We start from the raw sequence: 24,072 nt of genomic DNA on the forward strand, positions 1-24,072 counted from the left end.
TGAGTGCATTAGAACGTCGCCTGTTCCACCTAAAACTTGCTGGGGAGCAGTTGCTTCCGGTGAGGCGGGGTGGGAGGCAGGCGGCTCAACCGAAGTTTCGCCGTCCTGGCTGCAGAGTGCACACCCCGCCCTGGCTGGGTAGTTGCACACGTTTATGTACGAAGGAGGGTCATGGCGGATTCCGCAGGTGTATAAAGCTTTACGTGTATATCCCATTGTGAGTCGCACGAATATACACGCTACTTTTGCTTTCCCGGCGCCTTCCAAGGACCGGCGGCAGCACTCTCGCACTGCCGCCGGCCGCACGAGGTCGGAGCAGCTGCCACGTGATATTGTCTGCAGCTGTGGTAGACGACGAACAGGAAGAGAAGCCAATCTACTGGCGAGCGGATTTTACAGCGTACACCAGTAGCTCAGGATCAAAAAGAACCTATCGCTAGGGTGTACGCGCGATGGCATGCTGTGCGGCATACTGGGGTTATTTGCCGAGCCGCTAGAATCATTCCTAGAGCTGATGTGGGTCTGCAGCGGCATCGCGTACACGCATAGGGCCACGCTGTCGAGCCGCTAGAGTGGCTTGACGTGACCGTGTGTCCGAAAAAGTGTTGCAATGGCTTAACGCCCACTGATCTGCATATTCAAAAAGGGTAGCAGTGTTACTGCGTTGTAGAATTCGTTTACGTCCTTTGAAAAGCAATTTAGCGAGAGGCATTAGAGGTTGAACAGAGCATTAGGATATCGACGCGTGTTGCTGCATTGTCACGCAATCGGCAACCTCCTAACTTGCCCAAGCCGTGGCAGGCAAGTTTGTCGAAATATCAATCAGGCTCGTGCGCAGAGGCACTATTTTTATAGCGACGGAAAAAAGCTTAACACCTAGTCAGGCGTGGGTCTAGAAACATTCGTAGGAATTATCCTAGCAGTGGGCAGACTAACGATGTCCAGTAACCAGCAACGGCAAGGGGAAGTGCCAGATTGAGGTTAAGTCTAACTGTGCGTTTTACTACTGTGCTTTATACTACATCAGCAGCAAGCTGGTACCGTTTCATGCGTCTATTTTCATTATGATATTGATCTGAGTAGGCAAGCCTAATACAGGCAACTTGGGGAAATAGGAGAATCTTCTCTGAAAGCTTTTCACACAGAGAAGAAAAATCAGTGAGCAAATGTTCGCAGATTATCCCCCGTGCACTATATGGCGCTCGTGGTTCGCAGAGTATCCTACCTTGCGAGCATCAGGTAAGATGAGCATTAGAGTTCCCCCTTGCCACAAGTCCATATCGGCTTACAAATCCATTGGCATTCAAAGCCTTGAAAGACCATTGGAAGCACAGTCCAGGCGGAGTTCAAAGAAGGACTGTTTTTTGCAATCGGGGTCCGGACTTGTGCTTTCGTATAAGCAGTGCAGACTGTGGCAGAGAGGATTACAAGTAGCCAAAAATTTGCAGGTAAGCAGGTGTCTTTATGGACTTTGCACCTCAGGAAAGAGGCCAATGTTGGGCAAATTAGTGTTCAAGCAAGCTGTACTATTGATTTTTTCTAGCAGTATATTTTTCCAAAATGATGGCGAAAAGGCAAAATGCAGCAATTTTCCCACTAGTCATTCAGGCTGGTCGAACGGTTGATTGACAATTCATTTTTAACTGTATTCTACCATTCGAAGATAACTCCCTGTAAATAAAATTGCCAAAAAGGAAATTTTTCTCTGCAGGTCCTACCGCACTTTGACCTTCCAGTCCCTAGGTTGTTAACAGTCGTGAGCAAGGGACAATTTCAGTGTTGTCGAAACATGCTTTGGAAAAAAATTACTGGTTAGGCAATTACATACAAGGCGGTACGTTTGCTAAAAAACTGACATTCTCGCTTAGCATGGGCTCCCTTGTGGCCAGCTGGTGGTTATCAAAGTGTACCATTTGGTTCCTTAATTTCTCTGACTATATGTGGGAAAACACTTGTTAAGGCCAAAGTTAAATCGTGGCTCTAAGGTAATCTCGACGGTATATGTCGTCATGCCTTTTTCTACGGCTCATAATATCTCAGTACATTAGGGTTAAATCGGGCTATACCTCCTCTCTATGCACATTAACTGTAGCTTGAGGAAACAGGTAACGTCTTTGACGTCAAACAAATGGCAACCGCAGCCAAAAATGGCAATGTCTTCATTGACATATTATAGGCAGAGATTTCGCGATTCGGAACTTTTTTTCAGTTACCACGTATGTGATCTAGAATAAAGCGCTTGCATCCAACATTTTACAAAAAGCGAGAATAGGATGCTGCATGCGGGATTGAGGCTAATGAAGATCTGCGTATAGTGTGCTCATTGCAAGCGTGGATGAGACTCAAATGAGCACAGGCATCACGCTATCACTTTACCCCAGAGGCATGGGTGATTTTGTTCACATTTTCCTAAATGGTAAATGCCTAATAGTATGAATGAGGACTTACACTTCCTGTGCCTACCGAGAATTGTGATAAAACAAAAAGCTGTAGTGCCGGTAGTGTATCTTGCTCTCAGCTATAGAATTTAGTCTCACGATTCCGTTAGCATATGTTTCCTCGACATCTCAAGGGACTACGATTGAGTGGATATGAGGATAGGCTATAGAAATGTTCGACCTCGCCATGACTGAATTTTAGAGGTCATCATGCTCCCGTCAACCTCTGGGCTTCATGTTGCAACAGGTACCACAAGACACCCCCGCTGACTATGAGAATCGCTATAGTTGGACTCTATATCACATATAGTGTTGCCTAGTTAACAGCTGCTGTTCGCGCTTATGCGTCAGAAGGGAATAACTCAAGCTAGCACTGTGACGACTTAGGTCTATATACTCAGCGAACCCACAGTAAAAGTGGATGGTTATCCTGGACACACATTTGAGTAAGGAAAGTGTATGCCGAGAATATGTTTAGGTTGTTCTATCCCCTAATATACACTTGCTGAGTGTCAAAATCAAATTCAGGGTAGCGTCGTCCAGACTTGATGAATGGCCAATTTTCTGGCATGAAAAAAAAAAGATATGGTTTCGATATTCACACTTGCCAGTATTGGTTTGCTGCACATCTTGCTAAACCACTGAGGGAGGCACTCACATATTAAGGAAGGCTGAAGCGCAGCTAGGAGGTAGCAGTCGGCGCAGTCTGCTTCGTCGTTTGCCATGCAAACTAGGGCAAACAGATATCAGGTATACAATGAGCAACAAATCTATTAGCTTGGTATGCTACACGCAGGGGCAAGCTGCGGGTACGATGATTCACAGTCGATTTACGCCTTTACATCACGCCAATAGCGAACGATCGCAATTTGCTGTGTATCTTCAATGCGTACCCCAAAGTTCTCTTATATCTGTATATACTGCTAATACGCTATTAGTCATTGTTTCGCATACGCCTAGCACGAGAGAATCTCGGGTTCATTTTAGAAAAGTCGCAAAACAATAAATACCGCAGGCGATATCTCTAAGTATTCATTTCGTCTTTTAGGTTTTTAGTATCTGATGTTGACACTATAATCAGTTCCAATTCTCCTACCAGCTGTTGTGCAATACTCTTTATGTGTCGCAATTTGTTCAAAGCGGTTTTCCCCTGCTGACACCCAATGCCTAATAAGTTTGCAACGCTCGTTCTGCAATTAGGCATTTAGCTTAGTAAAATCCCACTCCAAGACGTACGTTATTAACAGCAGTTTCACTTTCCTTTCGGAAAGAAAAGTGTGACCTTTCCACTACACTACATATAATAATGTCGCTCTTCCATCTACGCTTCTGCTTCCTTTTTGAATGATCTACTCTAGAAGCGGCGCCTGTACTCTCATTAGGCATTTCGCTAAGCAAAATCATACTCTCGTACGTGCGTTTTGAACAGCCGTCTCACTTTCCCTTCGGGTTGAAGTTTGTGACGTTTCTTCTCCTCGGCTAAATAATCACTCAAGCCTAAACCGATAATTTGAATTTCATCAATGTCGCTCTTCGGTCTATCCTCGTGCGTCCGTTTTGGGCTGCCTGTGCTAGTGGCCTAGAACTGAAACAGACCAAAATTCGAGGCGTCTGTGTTGTTCCGTTTGTACTTCGCAATTTTGAGCCTGGCTGCTTTTGACAACGCATTAGTGTTTAGGTGATTATGCCTTAGATTTCAATGTAGGAGATCACACGAGAATTGACGTATGAGAGCCTAGTTATTTTTTTCAGGCCAGCCCTTAATACCGCGCTGAACAGTTTTGCTTTTCGTATTTATGCCAGGGTTGATAGAGTTTGGGCGCTGCAGCGGGTGCGGTTCCCAAATCTTGGAATATGCAAATGTTTTTCTCTCGTGTACCTGTTTGTGAACTTTTATTATTCTTCAACGAAGGTTCTTAAAATACCGCTCGTGCCTTCGGCTGTCCCGCCGATGCCCTATTCGCATCAACTATTTCAACTACAGGTCAGCAAATGCCGTAGTAGAGCGGAACCCTATACGCTTGTTCACCGTAGATGGCTAATTGCAGTATGTTTGTTGCTGGTGATTCGCAGTTGAACTAAAGGCGTAGAGCTAGGAAAAATAATCCATTAGCCCTAGCGCTGCCTTTAGTTCATTTTTCCTTCCAAGGCATTGCACAAACATATTCTGCCAAAACATTTTTTTACCCTCATTCATATCCTACGCACTCTCCCGCTTCTCGTAACTGCCTACCGTGCATAATAGACATTGAGAAAAATGGGTAGGGGTAGCGAACACACTTAACAAATTTGTTGCTAGGCATCTGCGGCAAAAAACAGGATGCTGCTTTCCTCTCCAAAAAGCTCTGCCACCTGTTTCTTTTTCTCTTTCTCCCTCTTTTCCCTTTGTTGTGGAGTGTCTGTGAGAAAGCGGAGAGCAAGAAGCTTCAGGAGGAGTTTCTGTCTGACTGGCTGGAGCAGCGCCATCTGTCGCTTTCGTTTGTTTAGGTGCACTGCGAAATCATGCAGAAGCTTTTGGTTGTCGGATGCAGGAGCTGCGCTTTCCTGCCATATGGACTCCTCCGCCGCGGCCGATCGGATCGCTGCATCAATACAAGCCCACACCAGAATAGGAACAAGGGTGCATTTCCCCCAGTGCTGGTATGCTTAACAATTGACATTTCAGGTTCACGGAACGAGAGACACTTAGAGCAGGTGCGGGATGTGACCGTGGCCTTCTGCGACTTGCGCTTCTGAACCCGGCGTGAATTTCTACAGTCTCGCTGTCTACTCACCTGACATTTTTTCAAAAACCTCAACCACTGTCCATTCAAGCGCTCTGGTGATCGTCTTCAGATGCTGCAAATCCTCCACATTCGCTTGACTGAACTGTTTTGACAGGTGCGCTGCCCGTTCCAACTTCCTAAAGGCCAAGGTCTGCGGCGCTATTGCAGCAGCGTCGTCACCCGCTGCTGCGACACTGTCAACACTCCAAAGACTGTCCTGGCTAGCCTGTTGCTCAAAGACGAAATTTTCTTCATCCCCTGTTTCCTCAAAGCCTTTTTGTGTATCCTCATCCACTCTGTTTAGCGGATTGGAAACTTTCGCGTCGACCGCTGGTACGGGCGAAGATTTCAGTTCTTTCAACCACTCCTCAAGCGTTTGCTTGTTTTCCTTGGAGGCCTTCCTGTTTGTTTGTCCTCGACTCCGCCTTCTTGTATCTCTATCCTCGATAGCTCCTATGTGCCGCACAACAAGCGTCTCTAAGTCCCTGAAGGCAGCGTTGGCCAGGTGTACCGGTAACAGTTGCTTTTCGGCTGCAGCGTAACGCTTAACAAGAAGGCTGGATGTAACTAGCTGCTCCACAAGCCTGGGGGCAACCCGAATCCAAAAACGCGCATGTTGATGCCGTGTTGGCCATGGTGCCTCAAACGGCTCTAAAGCGTAGTACTTTTCCTTGATTTCTGTTTCGCCTATTTCGAGAGTGCTTCCACTTCCGCTGCTGCTCCAGCTATCGTAGCGCCTTGTATTGCCATTGAATAAAAAGAGGCGCTTACACCAACTCCTTCCTACGAGAAAGAAGTTGTGAAAAAACGACGTAAACTTCCGCTCACCGTCGGCGGCATGGTCGTTCCTGGTGGATGACTTGTTGGTGTATCCCATCATGAGCTCGTACTGTTGAAGCAAGGAGCTTTCAGTGGGCAAAAAGCAGCATATCCAGCATGAAAAAATAATGAAGCAGAGCAGACCGAACGTGCAAGCGTGCACTACTGCCAAAAGAAGATGTTGATTCGAGTAAAGGAGGAAGGAATTCGTCTGAGCCCCTGTACCTGCAGCCGCTAAACCTATGCCAGTGACACCTACTAAGTGTAGAAACACGACAAGATGCATGCAATTGCTGCTGTAACACCGAAAAGGAGGACGGCAGATGGCAAAGACAGCGAAAAGCAGCATCAGTCCCGCTGCTGTTGTCGTTTTGGCCGACTCTCCTAGAGGCTCCTGGAGCACGGCCTCTGCTAGGGAGCTCGCTGTGAGCTGCACGCTTTTGCTTGACGCGTTACCCCCCAAGCTGGCAAGCCATCCTAATCCAGTGGGTGAGAGCGACCGGCGCTGACCTAAAAGTGAGGATGACGTGATAAGTGCTGTTTTGAGAAACAGCAACCATACCCTAAAATAGCTTCTGAATCGGCCACCCTTAAAGGATGAAACCAGCCAAAGCTTATTCGCCATCCAGTCGTTGTTTATATACAGCAAGTATTCTAACTCCTTCTGCTGAATATATTCCTCTTGCTGTCTACCTTGACCAGCTACTGTGGCGTTTTTCATATCGCGCACCAGCTCAAAGGTAGCGCGACAGAATATTGCGGACACACCGAAGAATGATGCTAATCGAATTGCCAGTAGGGCATAAGAGTCACAACTGTCAGCCTGGTCACTGCAGAAAATCAGGGGTAGTTCTATTGAAAGGCAGGCTGGCAGGCAAAACAGCGTGACTGCCGCCCACAGTTTGGTAGCAGCTCCTAGTGCCGCGTAGAAGACGAGGGTGGCATGCGAAGCGATTTTGTTACATATACCTTTGCACCGCGTCAAAAAGGTCGGTGACTCCGCCTTTATTGAACATGCAAGCATGGCTGTGACAGACGGACGGGCTTGGGAAGGTCGACGAAGCTTTTGAAGCTCTTGTTCTTTCTTTATTTTGTCTAGCTCTCGTTGTCGTTCATGAAGTTCATAGGCATACACAACTCTAGGCCATGTCGCAGCAGGCACGGCAACTATTAATAACAGCACCAACAGCACTATACCTCGGCCGGCTGCATCCAGGGGATAGCGACCAAGCTCATTCGTTGTTGATAGAGGCCGCAAGAAAGTCGGCACATCTAGCAGTAGTAATGAAAGGCCCCGAGTCCAAATATTCCATCCGTAAGGAAGAAAAGGTTGAAGGGCAGAGAGAATGATAGCGAGCAACTGCAGGCCGTCAAGCAGCAGCCAGAGCTTTTCCTGCCAAAACAGGCAAACAGCACGGCGTGGTGGTTCCCTGTCGCCATGTTCTCCCATGGTAGTAAAGCGCCCTATACAACGATAAGCAGGTAGACACGCATAGTTCCCGGCATACTAGCCAACAGTTTTCACAAGAAAGGCACATTAACACGGCAACTTTTCAAAAGGCCTACTACAGGAAAAAGCAAAGTTATATGTGTTTGCGCTTTATATTATGGCTTCCGAAACGCGCCTTATATCCCCATGGGAACAGCGGGGCTGCCCCTGTAGATGCACGCGTTGTGGGGCTGGAATGCAGATGCTGACTGTCATGCATAGGAGAGATGAGATGCTCGACGAGCGCTGGGGGCTTTAAGCATAACGCAGGATGTCTCCCGTAAACTGCTTTTCGACTGCAGTAGTCCCGTACAACATCTTCCCTGATTTCAGAATAAAATAACATGCTGTATCCGTTTTTGTAAGTGTTATTGTAGTTGCAGGTACAGGTTGGCAGCGAATACTTAGTATTCGTTTGCCTCTACACTTTGACAGAAACCAAAGCACTATACCCATTTATATCATTTGGTATTTGCAGAAACCCAGAAAGATAATATATTATCGCGGCAAGTGATTCAGCATCATTTATTTGCAATACTGCAGCAGTGCAGGAAAGCAGTGGAATCATTTCGGCATCGGCTGCCGAGTTGTCCAGTAATTCCTAGCCCATGTTCGCTGTAACCATGTAGCAGGATTTTTCACTTAACTGACAAATTTGTTTCTCAGCAATGCAAGCATAATGCCATGAGTCACGGAATCCACTTTTTCCCTTTGAACAAACCTGCACAGGTTTATCATAAACTAATTTCCATCTGCTCCTGCAGGACGTGCTGCATGCGCTTCGTGTTCACCCCACATATGACAACGGCGCTGTGGACGCCGAGCCTTTCATGCTCTAAGCAGAAGCAGCTGCCAGTATGGTGTGAAAAAGGCCGAAGCCAACGACAGCCAACACACAAATCTAACTCCGCCTGCCCATGATCAAAACGTGCAGATGTCCCCTATGCACAGCCGATTACCTCCACCTGTCCTAAGGTCCTAACTCTGCTCAGGAAGCTTGCCAGCGTAGCCAGTACGGCTAGATTTTCAAGTACAAAACTACCCTGGGCTGAACCGCATGAGCCGCTAGCCACTTTTGGTCATGGGATGTGCGTGAACCGCAACACAAGCGTCCAGACAATGCACGGCACATTTAAGTGTAGCCTCACTCTTTTCCGTTCGCGGCCTAAACACAGCGCACACAGCCTCAAAACACTAAAAACCTACAACTTCCCTGACACAGCGAACAAATCTCTGTGCAGAGCGGCATATGGGGAGGAAGCCGATAGTCATGAAATGGAACCCACCCTGCCCCAATATATCTTAGTGTACGAACATACACAGTCCTAAGAGAAGGTAAGGAGTTGCGTGGCCACCCACAGTCAAACCACACTGAAGTACGAGGGCATTTGTCAAAATCAGGTACGGTCTAAAGGTTGGAGTCAATCTGCCGGGGGAAAAGGGCAGCCAAACTATGTGCTTGTATGAGCTGGTACCCATTATATCTTGCATATTGGCCATGATGACACGTGCAAAGGAGTCAGAGTGTTCTTTGCCTGCCCTTATTATTGCGCTTAAACGAAGGTTGCTGCTGCCCCCGTTCCTCTCAAGCCGAGAATAACATTGACTAGCGGGTTCACCAGAATCCTCCCCCATTCGAACACTACTGTGGCGATATGCCCTTGCGGACTTGAGCTACTGAAACTGAGCACTTGCTGCTCTATGTATTCCACCGGGTCGCAGGCAGCCATTCAAGGAAGTTAGAAGTCTGCCCAAATCGGATATAAGGACTTCCTACAGGTAGTCCACAAGAGAAAATGCCAATGAGCAAACTCGGCAATCCAGTGTTGATAGGTTCTAATGGCATTAACGGCAGATCTATCACACTTGTCGAACATGGGCGGAATGATTACCGTCCTTGCCCTCGGCAGTAAGTACACAATTTCCCATTGGCGTAACAGAGTCATAAGGCCCAAAAGGTGTGTTGCCACAGCCAGAATGGAAGTAACGGGGCAGCCGTGCAATAGCTGCAACTCACGAAATAGAGGACTCTGTCCAAGAAGCATAGTTATTTGCGGTGTTTAGAAGGCATGCCAGGTTATGTGCTTTATAAAAAAATCCCTTGATGTGATGTGCAAGGTAGCTCCTGTCTTTTCCGAGCAGCCCCAGCCTCCGTGTTTACGCGCCTTTGCTAATTCCAAGCATCCGCAAGGTGGCGGTAGGAGGCTCTGATTTATTCAGAACGATGCCGGCTTGTCAGATAATAAAAAAACCAGAACTTGGCACAACGGCGCTGCTGTCCTCTGTGCGCTCAAAAAAAGGGGTACCAAATAGCAAGTGGGTTACAGACCATATATATCTAGGCTCAAGTATATCCAACACATATATGTAGGCTTACGATGCTGGAAATAACGACTTCCGTGGAGTTTCAACAGCTACAGAGAACAATTGTCCATCCGTGAGTTAGGATGGTTCCGGAACGAAGACTTACTATGTTGTTCGCAGTGGCTCGTATGCTCTCATGGCATTTGTGCGACGCCTGTAGAATGTTCCACATCCCAGGAGGAGCTGCACTTTGTCAGGTTCAATCCGGCAGTGCATGAACGACGAGTAGCAGATAGGCCGCTACAAATCCCACTTGGGCAGTTTTGTAGCCTGTTGATGCAATCGCCAGACTCAAATGCAGCTTTGCTGGTAGAGTTACCACGAAGTCCGTCAGAGGCCCGTGTTCGGCTAGATGCTGAAGCAGTGGGTCTTGGAGCCACGCTGCCTTTTGAACTGGATTCCGCGTGTTCCAGGGTTATCCCTGCCGCCGCCTAAAATTTACAGAGCATGCTCCACCTGAAACCGAGGGGAATACTAGTGACGGTTGCCGTGAAATTTCTCCCGTTTCTTTCATCTTAACAATCTGAATCCACCGGAAGCTCTGCATACAATATGATTGTACGGTTGGGCGAAGTTTCTTAGATCTCCTCTTTACGTGGAAAGCACTCCATACTAAGTAGCGAGGATCCCAGGGAACCTCTTGAACCAACTGCTTTCCATCTGTGAGCTGCACTTTGACTTTTGCGTCTTACCATATGCTGTGAGCGTACTGGGTCATTCACTGCAGCCGGCGAGTGCTGTATCCTTTTAAGAATCGGTCTCGGAGTTTGGTTGCTTCGCCGGAGGCCGTCAACTTGCGCGACTGGTGCATGTTGCTTTTGAGCCTTCCGTATAGATGCGCACAGACGCTCATCCTGCTGTTGGCGAGGCACTTTTATATCTACCATGTCGAACCACTGGAGAGCCCGGTGTGTGCGCCTAGCTCTTCGCACTGCCCATAATAGGTAGAAACAACCAACACAGACGGGTTATTCTCCAGGGCACCAGCCTATATGCTCAGCACGTGTTTAGCAGATGCAAAATGCCATGCCAGGCAGCGCCTTTCTGGTTTCCTACAAGCCACCTGTGTGCGTCATCGTCGGCGCCACGCTGTGAGGGCTGGCGTTAGCAATAGTGTTGTGCAGAAGTAGACACTCGGCTTCCGTTGCTGGGGATGCTGCAACTCACCCACATGCATAATTATCGAGCAATTGTCAATTATTACCCATTTTGGGGGACAGTTTCAGACTTATAAGGGAGGGTTACGTTGGCTGACTGTCCGATGCATGAGCCAGCTAACTAACGTGAGGGAGTTCAACACTTCCTAGGTAAAAGCATCGGACATCAGATTCCTTATGGATATAGAATGTACTACTGTACAACGACCTCTTGACTCTATCAGTGATTTGATAGCTCACTTCCAGCTAGTGACTGTAAGACCAAACGCTGCCTCTCTGCTGATCTCAGTAGAGCCAGTGCAGATGGCTGTAAGTGCAGTGGAGGCCTTGTGTTTGAAAGGAATTTAATGCAGCGTCCCAAACTCCACCCAAACCTGCATGCATTATGTGGTGCATATGCTGAAGTAGTTTCCCGCCTGCCAGATGTCGCAGAAAGGCTGTACTGGTCCAGTTGCTAGAACCGATGCAACACCAGAACTCCTAGAATTATTGTGCGAGCGGAGGAAGAGCTGAATGATTAGAGGCGACGCTTTTATACCGCTAAACACTGTTGTTGATCTCCCAGGAAGTTTGGCCAGCGGTAAACATTGCAGCAGGGACCGTGAAAAACTGCACAATCCAAGTGTTACCTTTGCCTTACTTCACAACAAAGTACACGGTAGCAGCCGCCGCTGCTGTGCCAAGCTCTTTGGATGAGTGCAAGAGGCAGCTGCCTCCTTGTTCAATCGCCTCATCAATGAATGCAACAGCTGTTGCTAGGTCCTTCAGCTTCTGCTTCACACTGGCCTGCGGAACGAACACGAATGATTTGAAGATATTAAAGGGCCATAGTCTAACAATTGTGGCAAGAGAAACAGCACAGTTCAAGGAGAGCCAGCACACGGATAGATATAAGATTCGCACCGGGTCAATCGACCTGCCCTTCTGTTCCCACTGAAATTTGAGACGGCGGGGTGGGACCGTCGGCGTTGACTCATCCGTCTCCACAACCCCTTGCAAGTCGTTATACGGCTGTTGAGGGCCGTCATCAATAGCTACAATGTGGGAAATTTTATGAGTTTTTAGGAATTCCTTCCCGACGGCGATCGAACGCAAGGAACAGAAGAGACCGTCCTTAAGGCGCAGCGGTCCAAATAGTGGCTCTTCGTCTTCAGCCACCATTCGATGACATCTAACAAATTCGCACTGCTCCTCAGTATCCGGACGTTTGCATTCTTCGGATTCTGAGTCATGTGGGCTGGGCACAACTTGACTATCATGAGCCTTGACAGAACAAGAACTACGTTGTTCCATTGTGATTTTGGGGGACGTAGGGCAGAATTAAGGAGAGGTTTGTCTTCTATGAAAGTGTCACGAAAATGTTTTTGTGAAGCGTGTAGCTAATTTTGTCCATTGCGCGATTTATTCAAGCTCGCAGATTGACAAAGTTCGAATATTTGTCAAGTATGTGCCCAACGCTGCTGCCAACTGACAGCGAGCATTCGGAAGTTCATTTTAAGCTGGCGTATGAGGCATGACAGCACAATATGCAGAACGAAGCACAGGCTGGAGTTCTTGCCAAGCAGGAGATTTCAAGGAGGAGGTTCCTATAGCTTTGATTTGTTGGCTTCAGAAGTGCACTCGTAGCCACCACAGGCAGGTGAAAAACCGGGAGCACAGCCACTGTGAATTTTAGGATAGTCACCGCGGAGTCCTAATGGTGACAACAAAGGCTCAAGAAAGCACAATTGGCCACCTTGAGGTCCTTTGTGCTGTCATGCGTTTCTGCTGTAACTTTGGGTAATCAACGAAAAAACATTGAAAAATGCTGGTGGTTATGTATGACGAGTATTATTGGCAGCAGGACTTCCCTTCTCCTGACTAAAAAGAACGCCGTTGTCTTCAGCCGAGGCACATGCGGAATTCGTTGGAGTGATATCCCAACCCAACACCCATGCGCTGTGAACCTGTTGGCTACCCATGCAAACCTAAGGTGTAGACGGTGATGCGCAGCTGATATTCCTGAAAACTCAAGTTTAAGAGACCATTTTGCCTTTTTAAGTGTTGATTCCCTTCAGAAGACTCAATAATGTGGGAGAAGGCCTGGATTTCTTCAGCAGCAGATCTCCCCAGTAACTAATCCCCAGCAACTACGGCAATTTTGGTCGAACCTGCTGTAGATGCATGCTGTATCTAACCCTAAAGCGGATGCAACGACATAAAAAAGAGTGCAGAACTGAAAATTCGTAGGATTGGTTGTCGTCCTTCGCTTCCTTCCCTACATTTAGGGCACGTCTAATACGGAAGATGTCCACTGCGAACATGTTGGCATCTGGCAAGCATCAACAGCCTTATGTTTCGGTCACTGAGGAGGTTTAGATCTACAATATTACATTTATAATTTATTATTCGGGACATTTAATTTAGGTTCCACACGTGTTGCACATTACTGCAAATTAAACCCTGTCTCCCGCATACTCTTGCAAGACTCGCAGTACTTACAGTGGGTAGAAGCCGTCCCTTCTGTATAAGACACTGCCTTTTTCGGGGAGAAAACAGCATTCGCATTTCCTAGAGCATGACAGCATTCGAAGGACAAAAGGCCGGCTGAAAGTCGCCACCAAACTTCGTTTTCATCCACTTATGGCCTTGATGTGGAAAGCACGGATTGACCAGTACGATAAACGCCCTGTAATAAATACACACTGCACAAGGAGAAGCAAAAGCGCTAACTTTGAGATAGCTGCAAAGGATAGACCAACAAGCGCTGTTAGCGAAGAGGATCCTCCGTATACTCAAGTTATGGTCGGCGTTGGGACAGTTCATAAGTTCGCAGCAAAAAATTGCAATAAATTTCGAATCCTCGTGAGCAATTGATGGATGCTTGTTGCGTCTGGAAACGATCATGTGGCCATCGCAGTAAGGGTTCCCGTTCGTGACGGACTGACCTGCAATCGGATATGGAGGGATATCACGATAGATTTAACTGTGTGTCGTATGGCTTAGGATTTAGTGTTGCAAATGCACGGACTTTTTGTTCTCCCTCGGCGCCGTCTTTGAATGCAGTTATTTCATGGAAATATATCCCAGTTTATCTGGCAGTCTGGAAGAAACTCATGCCTCCCCCTTCGTTCAATATGAGTTGGCACTCCGTGAAACTCGCATTTATTCAATTGTTGTTCAGGGGTGTCATACCCTAGCCAGCCGTTCAGCTCCCAAACTCGAGTATGATTGTTTCCTGCGAACAATCATACTCGAGCTTGGTAGCTGAACCGCGGGCTCTGGCTGCATGGACGTAGTACGAGAACACTTCTTCGTACAAATACTTTGTAGCAAAACAATAGAGTCACAAATAGGTAGTGGAGCGTGTAGACCTCGGCTCTCCAATTCGAACTGATGCCTTCACACTGTCTATCTGTGTTAAACACACACTATTTTGCGCAATCATTAGATAGCTTTTTAGTTTACGTACTTAGGTGGATCTACTCCGGAACCAAGGGAGTACACGGAGCGTTGTCGTTCCTGCGTATAAGCAAGGATTGATCTGGCAGGCTGGCAGTCTTGCCATGCTCATTTGATATTTGCCTTAACTTGGAGAGGGTCCAGGCTTGAACTAGCATAAAATGTGTTCAATGGTGTAGCAGTTTAAAGTTTAAGTATAAGCCGCTGGAATGGAATGCATACGCTATATTAATATCAAATGCCAGAAGAATTCATTTGGGTCAGCTCGTCTCCAAAAAGAAGAAAAGTATCAATGCCTCAAGACCTACTATGAAAAACGTGGGTATAAGGTCTCAGTGCAAGCATTAAGATATGGGTCCCTTGGGTGTATTGCAAAGGAAAAGAAACGAGTGCTTACACACCGTATCCGCCAGAGCCATCGTATTTGGGGTTTCCACATGGCAGATAATGGCACGAGGCGAGCCAGAGGAGGCGGTCGCTCTCGTGCTCCCACATTTCAAGTTGTATGACACACTAATGAACTAATAGGACACTAAGACACATACACACTCGGTAGCAGCACTATGGGTATATACAGACGGTATATACAGACGCGTGAAGACGGTTGGCTCGATATCCGGGCGTGCCGTAGGACTTGGAGCTCCCTCGCATCCCCCTTATAAACCTTTTTGCTCGAGGCGCAAGCGCCCAACTCCAAACCCCAGCTATCAAATTTTCAATATAAAATGCGGGGTTTGGGCTGACTTCACGGCTTAACCCTCGATGAGGGGGTTATGTGTCAAGCTGGGAATTCATTTGGGATGTATGACACTTTAGTGGAGAAAGACGGCACTGCCGAGAACGCGAGGTGACAATATCCAATATTTTATGAAATCCCCCGCCTCAACAACTCTGCACTCGGTGGTACAATATCTCAAGAGGGTTGCTGCATACCACCTTAGCTGGGAGATTTTGAAGGAATTACTCAAGCGCAGGGTGGTACGTAAGGGAAGCCTGCCTGAAGCGATTATTTCTGGGGAAAGCTGCCAGTGTTAGGAAGCTTTGTGTCTGTTACCTTCCTCCACGGTCTTCATCAACGGTTCCTCTTCACTAATGGCTGGTGCCGTACTTACCACCTGGGCACACGCTGATGTTTCAGAATATACGCAGTGCAAGGATGGAGCCCCTGCCCTAGCTAAGGAGGAGGCTGCTGGGTCATGCTCGAAAACATGGGACAAGCCACACGGAGATGGTATCGTATCGCACGAAACAGGGGGGAACCCAAAGCCCTTCGGGTTGCGCTGTTTTTAGTAGAGCAGTGCTTGTGTCTGCGACGGTGTATTAGGGTGAATGAGCCTGTATGAGCCCAAGGGTTCACGGCAATCGTTTCCTGTAGCGTAACTGCAGGCGCTCGACACTGGAGATGAAACCATGCATTGGCCTGGTGGAGTTTCTTGCAATTAAGGTTTGAATCAGCTTCTGCACGAACACGAGTTTGTTTTCCGTGGCTTTGCAAGGCCGGTTTTGGAGGCTTGGTTGTGGTGCAGGCAACTTCTGTGTCCAGCTAGTCTGCGGTTTTTCTATCCGCATTGGCCAGCATGGGACAGCGAATGCTCTCAGAAAGTGCCATTTTCCGAGTTTGCTCATTTTGTTGGACACCTGTTGATGTAGGAAGTAGTCCAATCTGCTGGTTTTAATTTGGCTAACCTACTGCACAGCAGTACAAATCGCTCTGGAAATCCTCTCCACCAGATGTTCTACGAGACTTGTTCGGCTGCTTTTTTGCACCCCAGCTTGAAGGGTTTGCCGTATATATATGCTGTTGATCCTCCGCCTGGATCAGCATGCAGCATTTTTTTGCACAAGACTGTGTGCAATACGCTGCCAAATGTAGGCGGACTGCAAGAAGAGAATACGCTTAACCAAAAAGCCAGCGTGGAAGGAAAAATGTTATTACCCATATCGGCCCCTGTTAAGTAACATTACAGTAACTGTTTTAGCGGAAATGGCAATCACCACCCTTGGTTTTCAAGGGAACTGCTCATGCTCATTTGCGAGGCACGCATTCTGGCGTTGTCGTGCCTGCATAATTACTAGAGAGCGTTGTCTGAACGGGTAATCTTTTCGATCGCATAAAACCAGAGACTCTCCAAATTTTCTTGCCTTTCCCTAACGTCTCCTGATTTGGATTATCAATCACGTTGGGAGGGGGACTGACAGGATTTTTCCGTCCTCTGAGCAACACGGAACATCGTTGCCGCAACTGGCAGTATCGTTATGCAATGGAGAAACGCTATCGATGGGGGGCTGGATAACGGGTGCGTAAAAAATTCGCCACAGTAGGATGAAGCATGCATGTAGTTCAACTGATCAGGTGCTAACGGAATATGGGGAATATGCACACCTGTCCCTGTCAGGAGTACATCAAGCTCCAACACCTCTGTAGCGCTGGCTAAGGGTGCATGGAGATTGATTGCCTCTCGGAAGGTGGATCCCTTCCAAAATGACACGGTTCCTTCACGGGTGATGGAGGCCCAGCCCGTTGCCCCTCCAGGACTCGGGGAAATGGCCAAGATACAGAATGGGGGATCTTCAAGTTGCATAATGACATGCAAACATTCGGCAGCATGCGGTTGCCACAGTCGGATGGTTCGGTCCAGGGATCCTGAACATTGAACCGCGTATCTCCAACGGGTATTGAGAACGCCAGGTAGGCAAAAGTCACACGGCGGCATTAAGTTCGTCAAGCAATTTTGTCGTGTAATCCTGTTTACCTGATACTAGTAAATTCTCAACAGTCTTCAATGCAGTAATCGAATCCTGGGTACCAACAAATACGAGCCAAAATACCAGCTGCTGCGGATGCTCATTAATACGTAGTTATAGCAAGAGGGGCTAGATGCTGCTAGGCTATCCGAGAGGAGATGCAATTTTACATTCGGTACCATGATATTCTTCATCTCATCCTACTGTGCCTCACAGTGTGTCCCTCCAGGTGGATAACCTCTGTTGGGTCTTCCAAGCAGTACCGGTTGATATCTTTTCCATTCCCTGCTGCATATTTCACAGCAACCATCTGCTAGCCACACCGTTCATTTAAACGCTGAAAATGATGTTTGTTCGGAGGCAGAGCATGGGGGTGTAAAACAGCTGTTACCCGAGAAGAAAAGGCCCTTTGAATAGCAGACAGCTAGGTAGAGAACCTCCTGGTCTGTGCTACTACTGCTTCTATACAACTCCTGAGGAACCACAGTGATCCATGAGAAAAAGGAAGCTATGCGATGCTTAGCGCATAGTACCGGGCGGTGTGTTGAATATGTGAGGTTTTGCTTGTTCTACTTCCAGCACTGCCTTTGCGAAAACGGTTGTCGAAGACTAAATTGGGTGGTCCATGTAACTGGAAAGCACCCTTTCTCGTAAAGTGCACCAGCGGATTTCATACACTTTGTCTCGCCACAATTCTCCCATCTATTTCGTTTACAAGCACCAGGCAGATGTTGCCATCATAGCCTCCGGTCAAGACGTAGAACTCATTGTATTTGAACTCTGGCTGTAGTAGAGAGTTCGCTAGCCCTTTATTGTCGTTCGATTGCTCCGTAGTACCAGACCACGATTCCATGCAAGCTACTGTGTTTTCATGAAGGGTTTTCCCTGATAAAGTTAAGCGATATATGCAGTGGGTTTCTCCAAGGTTCATCACTAGCAATACCAATCCACTTCACCACCATGAGCCACAATATCTAGCCCTACTTCACTTATATCGGAAGGCCTGCGAATTCTCGGCTGCATTGCTGCTTGGTGGTATTAACAACCGTGGCTTAAATTCTCACCTTTTCGGTCTAGCACGGGAAACGAGCTATCGCTGGGGAGCTGCCAAAAACGGACTGAACCATCTTCATGCCCAGTTAGGAGAACGTCCAACCCAGTCAAAAAGGTAAAGCTACCGCCAAAATTCGCATATATTGAAATGGAGCCCATTTAGTGCCTGATGATCTGTGAACACTGTCGGAAAGTGGATTGGGCTCTGAGGTTTATAAACACTGCTGTAGATTGTCACAGATGGCGATGTAGCTTGCCTTGTAACTTCGGCATGCTTGCAGTGAATTGTGGAGACCGCCGTCGCCCTTTGCAAATCCCATCTGCGCGCATGCTTCCCACCCACGTCGTAATTGTGTTTACTAATCTGAGGGAATAGTAATACGAAGCTTGTGGCTGTTGGAGTTCGTTCTGTTTGGCTCTCCGGAGACTCACAGAAGAAAAGTTTTATCAGCTGCCATCGAAAGTAAAAGACGAGTGCCTCCCATGGACAGCCAAAGCAAATGCGATACAGCACCTAAGGGGGCATGTTATAATTCACAGCCGCTGGCTGTTAGCCAAAGGTTCGTTTTTGAAATGGAGATGGCCACTGGGCTCTGGATAGAGCAAGTATACTCCAAACCAGCGGGGGGGTAATTGTGTACCTTCGTGACCAGAGAGGTGAAGCTCTGTGTTGGAATGCTTCGCTCGGACAATGAGAACAGAATGAGCTGATCCAACAACGATTCTGTCGGCCTCTGGACGCATGCCATCCCTCCACGTGGGGTAACACCAATAACGTCACTAAACGCAATTTTATGTAGGTCGGCTACACTCGGAGAAGAGGGAAAATCAGAATACCTTACCCATATCGACGGATATGTGGAGAATCTTGTGGTCGCTTATTTGCTGTGATGCAACTATTTCCTTTGAGTATATGTTGAAGTAACTTAAGGTGCCTGAATCGTCCCCAGCAAGGAGGAGGCTTTGCTTCGCGTCCCATGCCAAGGCCGAAAACGATACACCTTGTGGATTTGCCTGCTTCCACCAAACTTCCCCCAGGTATGGGTCGACGACAGCAATGCCTGTATCGCTTCCAGCAGTGACTACAACCGATTCTAAAGGAAGTGCATACACTATTCTGGTGCATAAGCTGTGCACCTGCATCTTGCGATAAATAGTGAAGACTTCGCGACACCACCGAGGAGGTCGTGTTCCTTTTGCATTAAACTCAGCGAACTCTTGGACCGCACCAGAGCCACCACCCTCTAGTAAAAACAGCCAGCCGTCCGTAGACGAAGCACAAACGCGGACTTTGTCTCCTGCCCATTTTGCTGTCACACTTTCGAACCAAGAATACGCCAACACCGCCATACCCTTGACCGTGGCTGAACACGACACAAGCAGATTCGTCGGACACCGATTGTACTAAGTCTAAGCTTTTCCACGAGGTGTGATAAATACATGCTAGTTGTCTGCTGGTTTCGACGGACATGTGTGGGCAGATCCGCTTTGTAGCTTCTGCACCAAGGAGAAAGTTGGTTCCTTTCTCGAAGAAACGTCGACAACGAAGAAAGAAAGCGAGCCGTCAGTGGAAGAGGATATCAAATACGGCATGCACAGGGCCAAGGAGACGATTGTTCCGCCGTGACCTCCAATAGTCCGGATGCATTCCACGTGTTTACCAGAGATACTCCAAATCCGAATTGTGCGATCTGCTGAGCCACTCAACAGCCACTGACCCCCCACATCACGGTCCTCCGCAGCAGTTCCAGCGGCGGAGAGTCCGGGAAAGGCCTCTGGCTGAGTGTTCAAAGCAAAGTGCAAGCACTGCACTGCCCCACTGTGTCCACGAAGCCTCTCAGCAGCTGCAGCTGTTGGTGGAGGGCCGAATACGTCGTGCTGAAAGTATAAGATGTCTCCCGATGACAAACCTGTGAACGTCAGACTTAACTCAGGAGAACGCACAACTGCGGTAATCTCGTTTGGCGTTTCTTCACGAGAGCGCAAATGTCTGCTGAGTACGGAAAAGTCCTCGTGTACGAAGGTGTCTGTCACAACAAACGAGACTTCAGGCGTGGGCTCGCGAGGCCTTTCTGCGGAGGCTACTATGTGGGACCTCGTTGCCACCGCCGATGATGCTCCTGCGCTTTTCGCATGGCGACCTAGATGACTAGGACGCCCTAAGGAGGCGCGTAGGTGCTGAGTATGAGGTTGCATTGCTTAACCCTTTTTTGACGTTGCCAAGATGGCCGCAAGAGAGAGTGAAACGAAGAGTTGTCTGTGGTTTTAGCTGCTGAATCAGTCCTCTAGGCACTTTGTGGCAAAATTTTTCTGGAATATGCCCATTAATAAAGTGATCAAGAAGATTGCAATTTAAATATCAATGAAGTGTGGACGGCGACGGATATTCCTTGAAGGTACTCCTCATGCAGAGTGCCACAGAGCCCAATTTCCTCCGTTAGTGCAGAGAAATAAACCAATCTTCTCAGATATGCGAACAATGCGCTCGAAGACCGTGTAGAAATAGTGGAAGTAGGGTAGGCGTCTCACAGGCTCGAGGCGCCGCGGGGGCGTGTGCCCTGTCTAGCTAGTTTTTGGTGCTGGCGAACCGCAAATACGAAGCCAACGTGCACGTTTTGGGAAATTACAGCTACAATCGTCGGTGAATAGCTAAGCAGCTGTGTTTGATTTACCCCGTCGCTCACTTCTCCGTAAGAGATGGGGCCACCTGAAGCTGCACCAATACAGCTAATAAAGCGCAATAAACCAGCATAGTTAGCGGGAAATGGCAAACTTATGATAATTTGTGTCAAGCTGCAGATGTTGCTGCTCGTAGAAATCGTTATGTGCTAAGAACCGAAACCACTTCTCTCCTCTTTTCTGCTCTCCATTGCAACTGCTCAAGATAATCCAACAGTAAAATCGTAAAAGCCCTTTAAATTTTCTGTTCTGTTTTCTCCCTAGGCGTAATGAATCGAAGGAGAATCTGGTGGGACTTGAATGCTTGTGGTTTGTGGCAGGAATTGCGCGCTTCTTTGCTTCTATTTCAAGCTGCGCCTTCACATGACAATTCGGAAGTTTGAAGTCAAACCTTACTCAAATCTAAATCTGGGCAAAGCTTGAACACAACTGAATCGCCTTCAACAGTACTGTGGTCCCCGAAGCAGGGATCTTGCTGATCCAGCCCGAGCAAAGGCAACCGTATCATACATGAGCCGGATATATTCCGTTAGGCTTCGATGTTTTAATTTCCAAATGTTTACATTGGTTTTTGTTAGCTGCACAGGCGAATATAGTGGTACTAGGTGGATTTGCGTAGGGCTGCCTGATCAAAGTTCGTGGCTTTCACTAAGCGGCTCAGATCTGGTGTGCGTTCGAGTAACCACTGTTAAGAGAGGCTAGCGGAGTAATATTGCAGAGAGACTGAACATATTTGAAGGGACCATCTCAACCGACTCTGGCCCAAAATGACGAAAATGTGAGTACACTGCTGAAGCAATTATGCAGCTGGCGTATACTCTTGCTTGGGGAGGATTGAGCTTAAAGTATCCGTGCTGCACCACCTTCTTTCTTGCCGTAATAAACATTTGCAAGGGTTTCTATTTATCTTCTTTTCCCGTAATAAGACAGTGCCACAGCAGTGCCACGTTGAATATTTTGATAATTCCAAAAGGTATTTTAACTAACGCTCAACTCGGGGAAAGCCCAAATTGCAGGAGTTTTTCTGACGTGTAGTAAGAACCGCTCAACAATATTCACCAATCGTATTATACGATAACTAAAACAAAATTTGATACTATCCCGTTATGTGGTCGTAGGAGCGGAGGGCCTTTTCATGTGTACCAAGGCGTCCTTAGACGCGACGGATCTATGTTAATGCCCCCCTAGGATATGTGTGACTCTGCTCACCGAAGTGCGGTAGAGCTCTCTTGTGGTATACTTTAAATCTAACAAAATATGGAGAGCGGTAGGCTGTCTAGTGAATTGTAGCTACATGCACTTACCCAGGAGATGCAATCTGTATACTGTCAGGACGCGACAATCGGCTTCCTCATGCGGAGGCACCCTTTTCGTAAGGTCCCTGCACAGCTGTACAGCAGTGACGGGCCACAGATATGGCCAAAGTTAGTTTGGAGACAAAAGGATCTCGCTCAAAGCTTGCGACATGGGATTCACATGACATACAGGCCGAGGATCATGTACACAAGAAAGGTGTATTGGAAGTACCTTTCTTGCTCCACAGGGTTCGTACGAAGATCCATGTTTCACTGCCACCACATTTTTAACGCCTCTTGTGCATCTCTCTTTTGCGGCGTTGGCCTTTCTGTACATACCATGGCGTTACCATGGCGTTACCTTGGCGTTAGCACGTATGGTATGACTAGGATGCTGTTTATAAAGCCAGCATGTATACCTCCAAAAAGTGTTAGGGGGTATGATATGTCTCGTCAACCGTGACAGGAGCTGGCAACTCGGAAAAAGATACCTATCTCCCATGCTAGCTTGCTGCCAGGGGTGTGCCGGGAGGTAATGGTATGTCTGGCTTTTCCCCGTGCATATGCAAGGGAGTAAAGCCGAAGTTCTCGTAGAAGCGGGCGGCAGCAGGTTCCTTCTGGTGCACAGCCCTGTCGCCGACACTCGGTTGACAACAACTGAGGTGTTCCCCTTTCTGCATTCAGGGTCGGCTCCGGTGAAGACCTAGTATGCCATGCAATTGAGGACGTTTCCCCTGCTATAGAGTTTTTAGAGCCACTGTGCTTCCCTCAGACTGCGATTATTCTACATATACTTGAAGATCAAAAGAGATTTATCGAGAGCCTTGCATCGTCAGACGGCGAGCCGAGCAGAGCGTGGGCAGCCACTGTGCTGCGCGCTCATCAGCCGATAGGACCCTCTCAGCAATAATAATAAGGCAAAAGCGCCTAATAGAAAACGGACATCATGGTGCTGAAACTCGCTTCAACATGAACTCCTATGACGGCTCGTTCCACTTAAATGAGAGTTGTAGGGGCAGGCAGTATTCTGCAAACTCAAGTGGCACAACCTCGACAGGTGCAGAAGAGCAGTCAAGGATGAAACTGGGGTGGTGTTTTGGCATCAACGCCGTTTATTCATCAAAGGCGGACATAAAATTTCGGCTATGCTTTTCAGTGGTTGTTACACCAATCCATTATTCGCATTTCATATTCCCCTTATGTTCTGGGCTAGTATGTATGGTACCGTTTGGATACTGGCTGCGGTCTTACAAATCATTTGCTTGAAAACCTTTGTCATAACAGGAGTCTTCGCGTGTTCAAGCTCGTCAACAACCTGCATGTCTGTTGTCCTAAATGTGGAATCCTGTGAATCGATGGCGGCAGGACTCAAAATTGCGTATGAGCTGGAATAGCTGCTAGACAGGTAAGGCCAGGTTGAAAATGAAGATTTTGCTGTCAAGCTGAAGGTTGTTTCTGAGAAAGCAGTGACTTACTGGCCCTTCTGCTAGTATACAAGCATAACCTAGTTTGCGAGTGGTTGTGAGCAGTGCAGAATTGCGGCTGTAGTAGGGATCCAGTTGGACCCGCCCTCATGCGTCAATCAAGCCAGATGAACAAAGTACTGCCAATCCGTGTAAATGATCAAGTAGACGTCAGTCTGCACCAGGGGAAAATTCTGTTTCTCTCTGATGGGGATGAAGCCGATGCACACACATACTCCAGCCTCTGTCCTTTTTCTTTTCCAGCACCGGGTTGTCCCCAAAGGCACAATGTGGCGCTTGAGCTTTTCTATATCCCAGCAAAATTTGGGGTTTGTCGGTACATTGGAACAAAGTATGGTGCTCT

General features: G+C 47.7%; 3 protein-coding genes across 3 annotated transcripts; all 3 read right to left on the reverse strand.

The window, feature by feature from the left end:
• Nucleotides 1-4,733: 4,733 nt before the first annotated feature.
• Nucleotides 4,734-6,080, reverse strand: EMWEY_00000090 (hypothetical protein, conserved; the record flags this gene model as incomplete). Its single annotated transcript, XM_013477123.1, has 2 exons — nucleotides 4,734-5,020; nucleotides 5,213-6,080. The coding sequence occupies 2 exons, from the start codon at nucleotides 6,078-6,080 to the stop codon at nucleotides 4,734-4,736; spliced, it is 1,155 nt and encodes a 384-aa protein (XP_013332577.1).
• Nucleotides 6,081-11,668: 5,588 nt separating this feature from the next.
• Nucleotides 11,669-12,325, reverse strand: EMWEY_00000100 (hypothetical protein, conserved; the record flags this gene model as incomplete). Its single annotated transcript, XM_013477124.1, has 2 exons — nucleotides 11,669-11,818; nucleotides 11,936-12,325. The coding sequence occupies 2 exons, from the start codon at nucleotides 12,323-12,325 to the stop codon at nucleotides 11,669-11,671; spliced, it is 540 nt and encodes a 179-aa protein (XP_013332578.1).
• A 6,774-nt stretch (nucleotides 12,326-19,099) lies between these two features.
• On the reverse strand, nucleotides 19,100-20,467 carry EMWEY_00000110 (hypothetical protein, conserved; the record flags this gene model as incomplete). The annotated part of the gene is made up of 2 exons (XM_013477125.1): nucleotides 19,100-19,635; nucleotides 19,741-20,467. 2 exons carry the CDS (start codon nucleotides 20,465-20,467, stop codon nucleotides 19,100-19,102), a joined length of 1,263 nt encoding a protein of 420 aa, XP_013332579.1.
• Nucleotides 20,468-24,072: the final 3,605 nt, after the last annotated feature.

The sequence above is a fragment of the Eimeria maxima genome, genomic scaffold, assembly GCF_000499605.1.
Source record: "Eimeria maxima Weybridge genomic scaffold, Emw_scaff1, whole genome shotgun sequence".
Lineage (NCBI taxonomy): Eukaryota > Apicomplexa > Conoidasida > Eucoccidiorida > Eimeriidae > Eimeria > Eimeria maxima.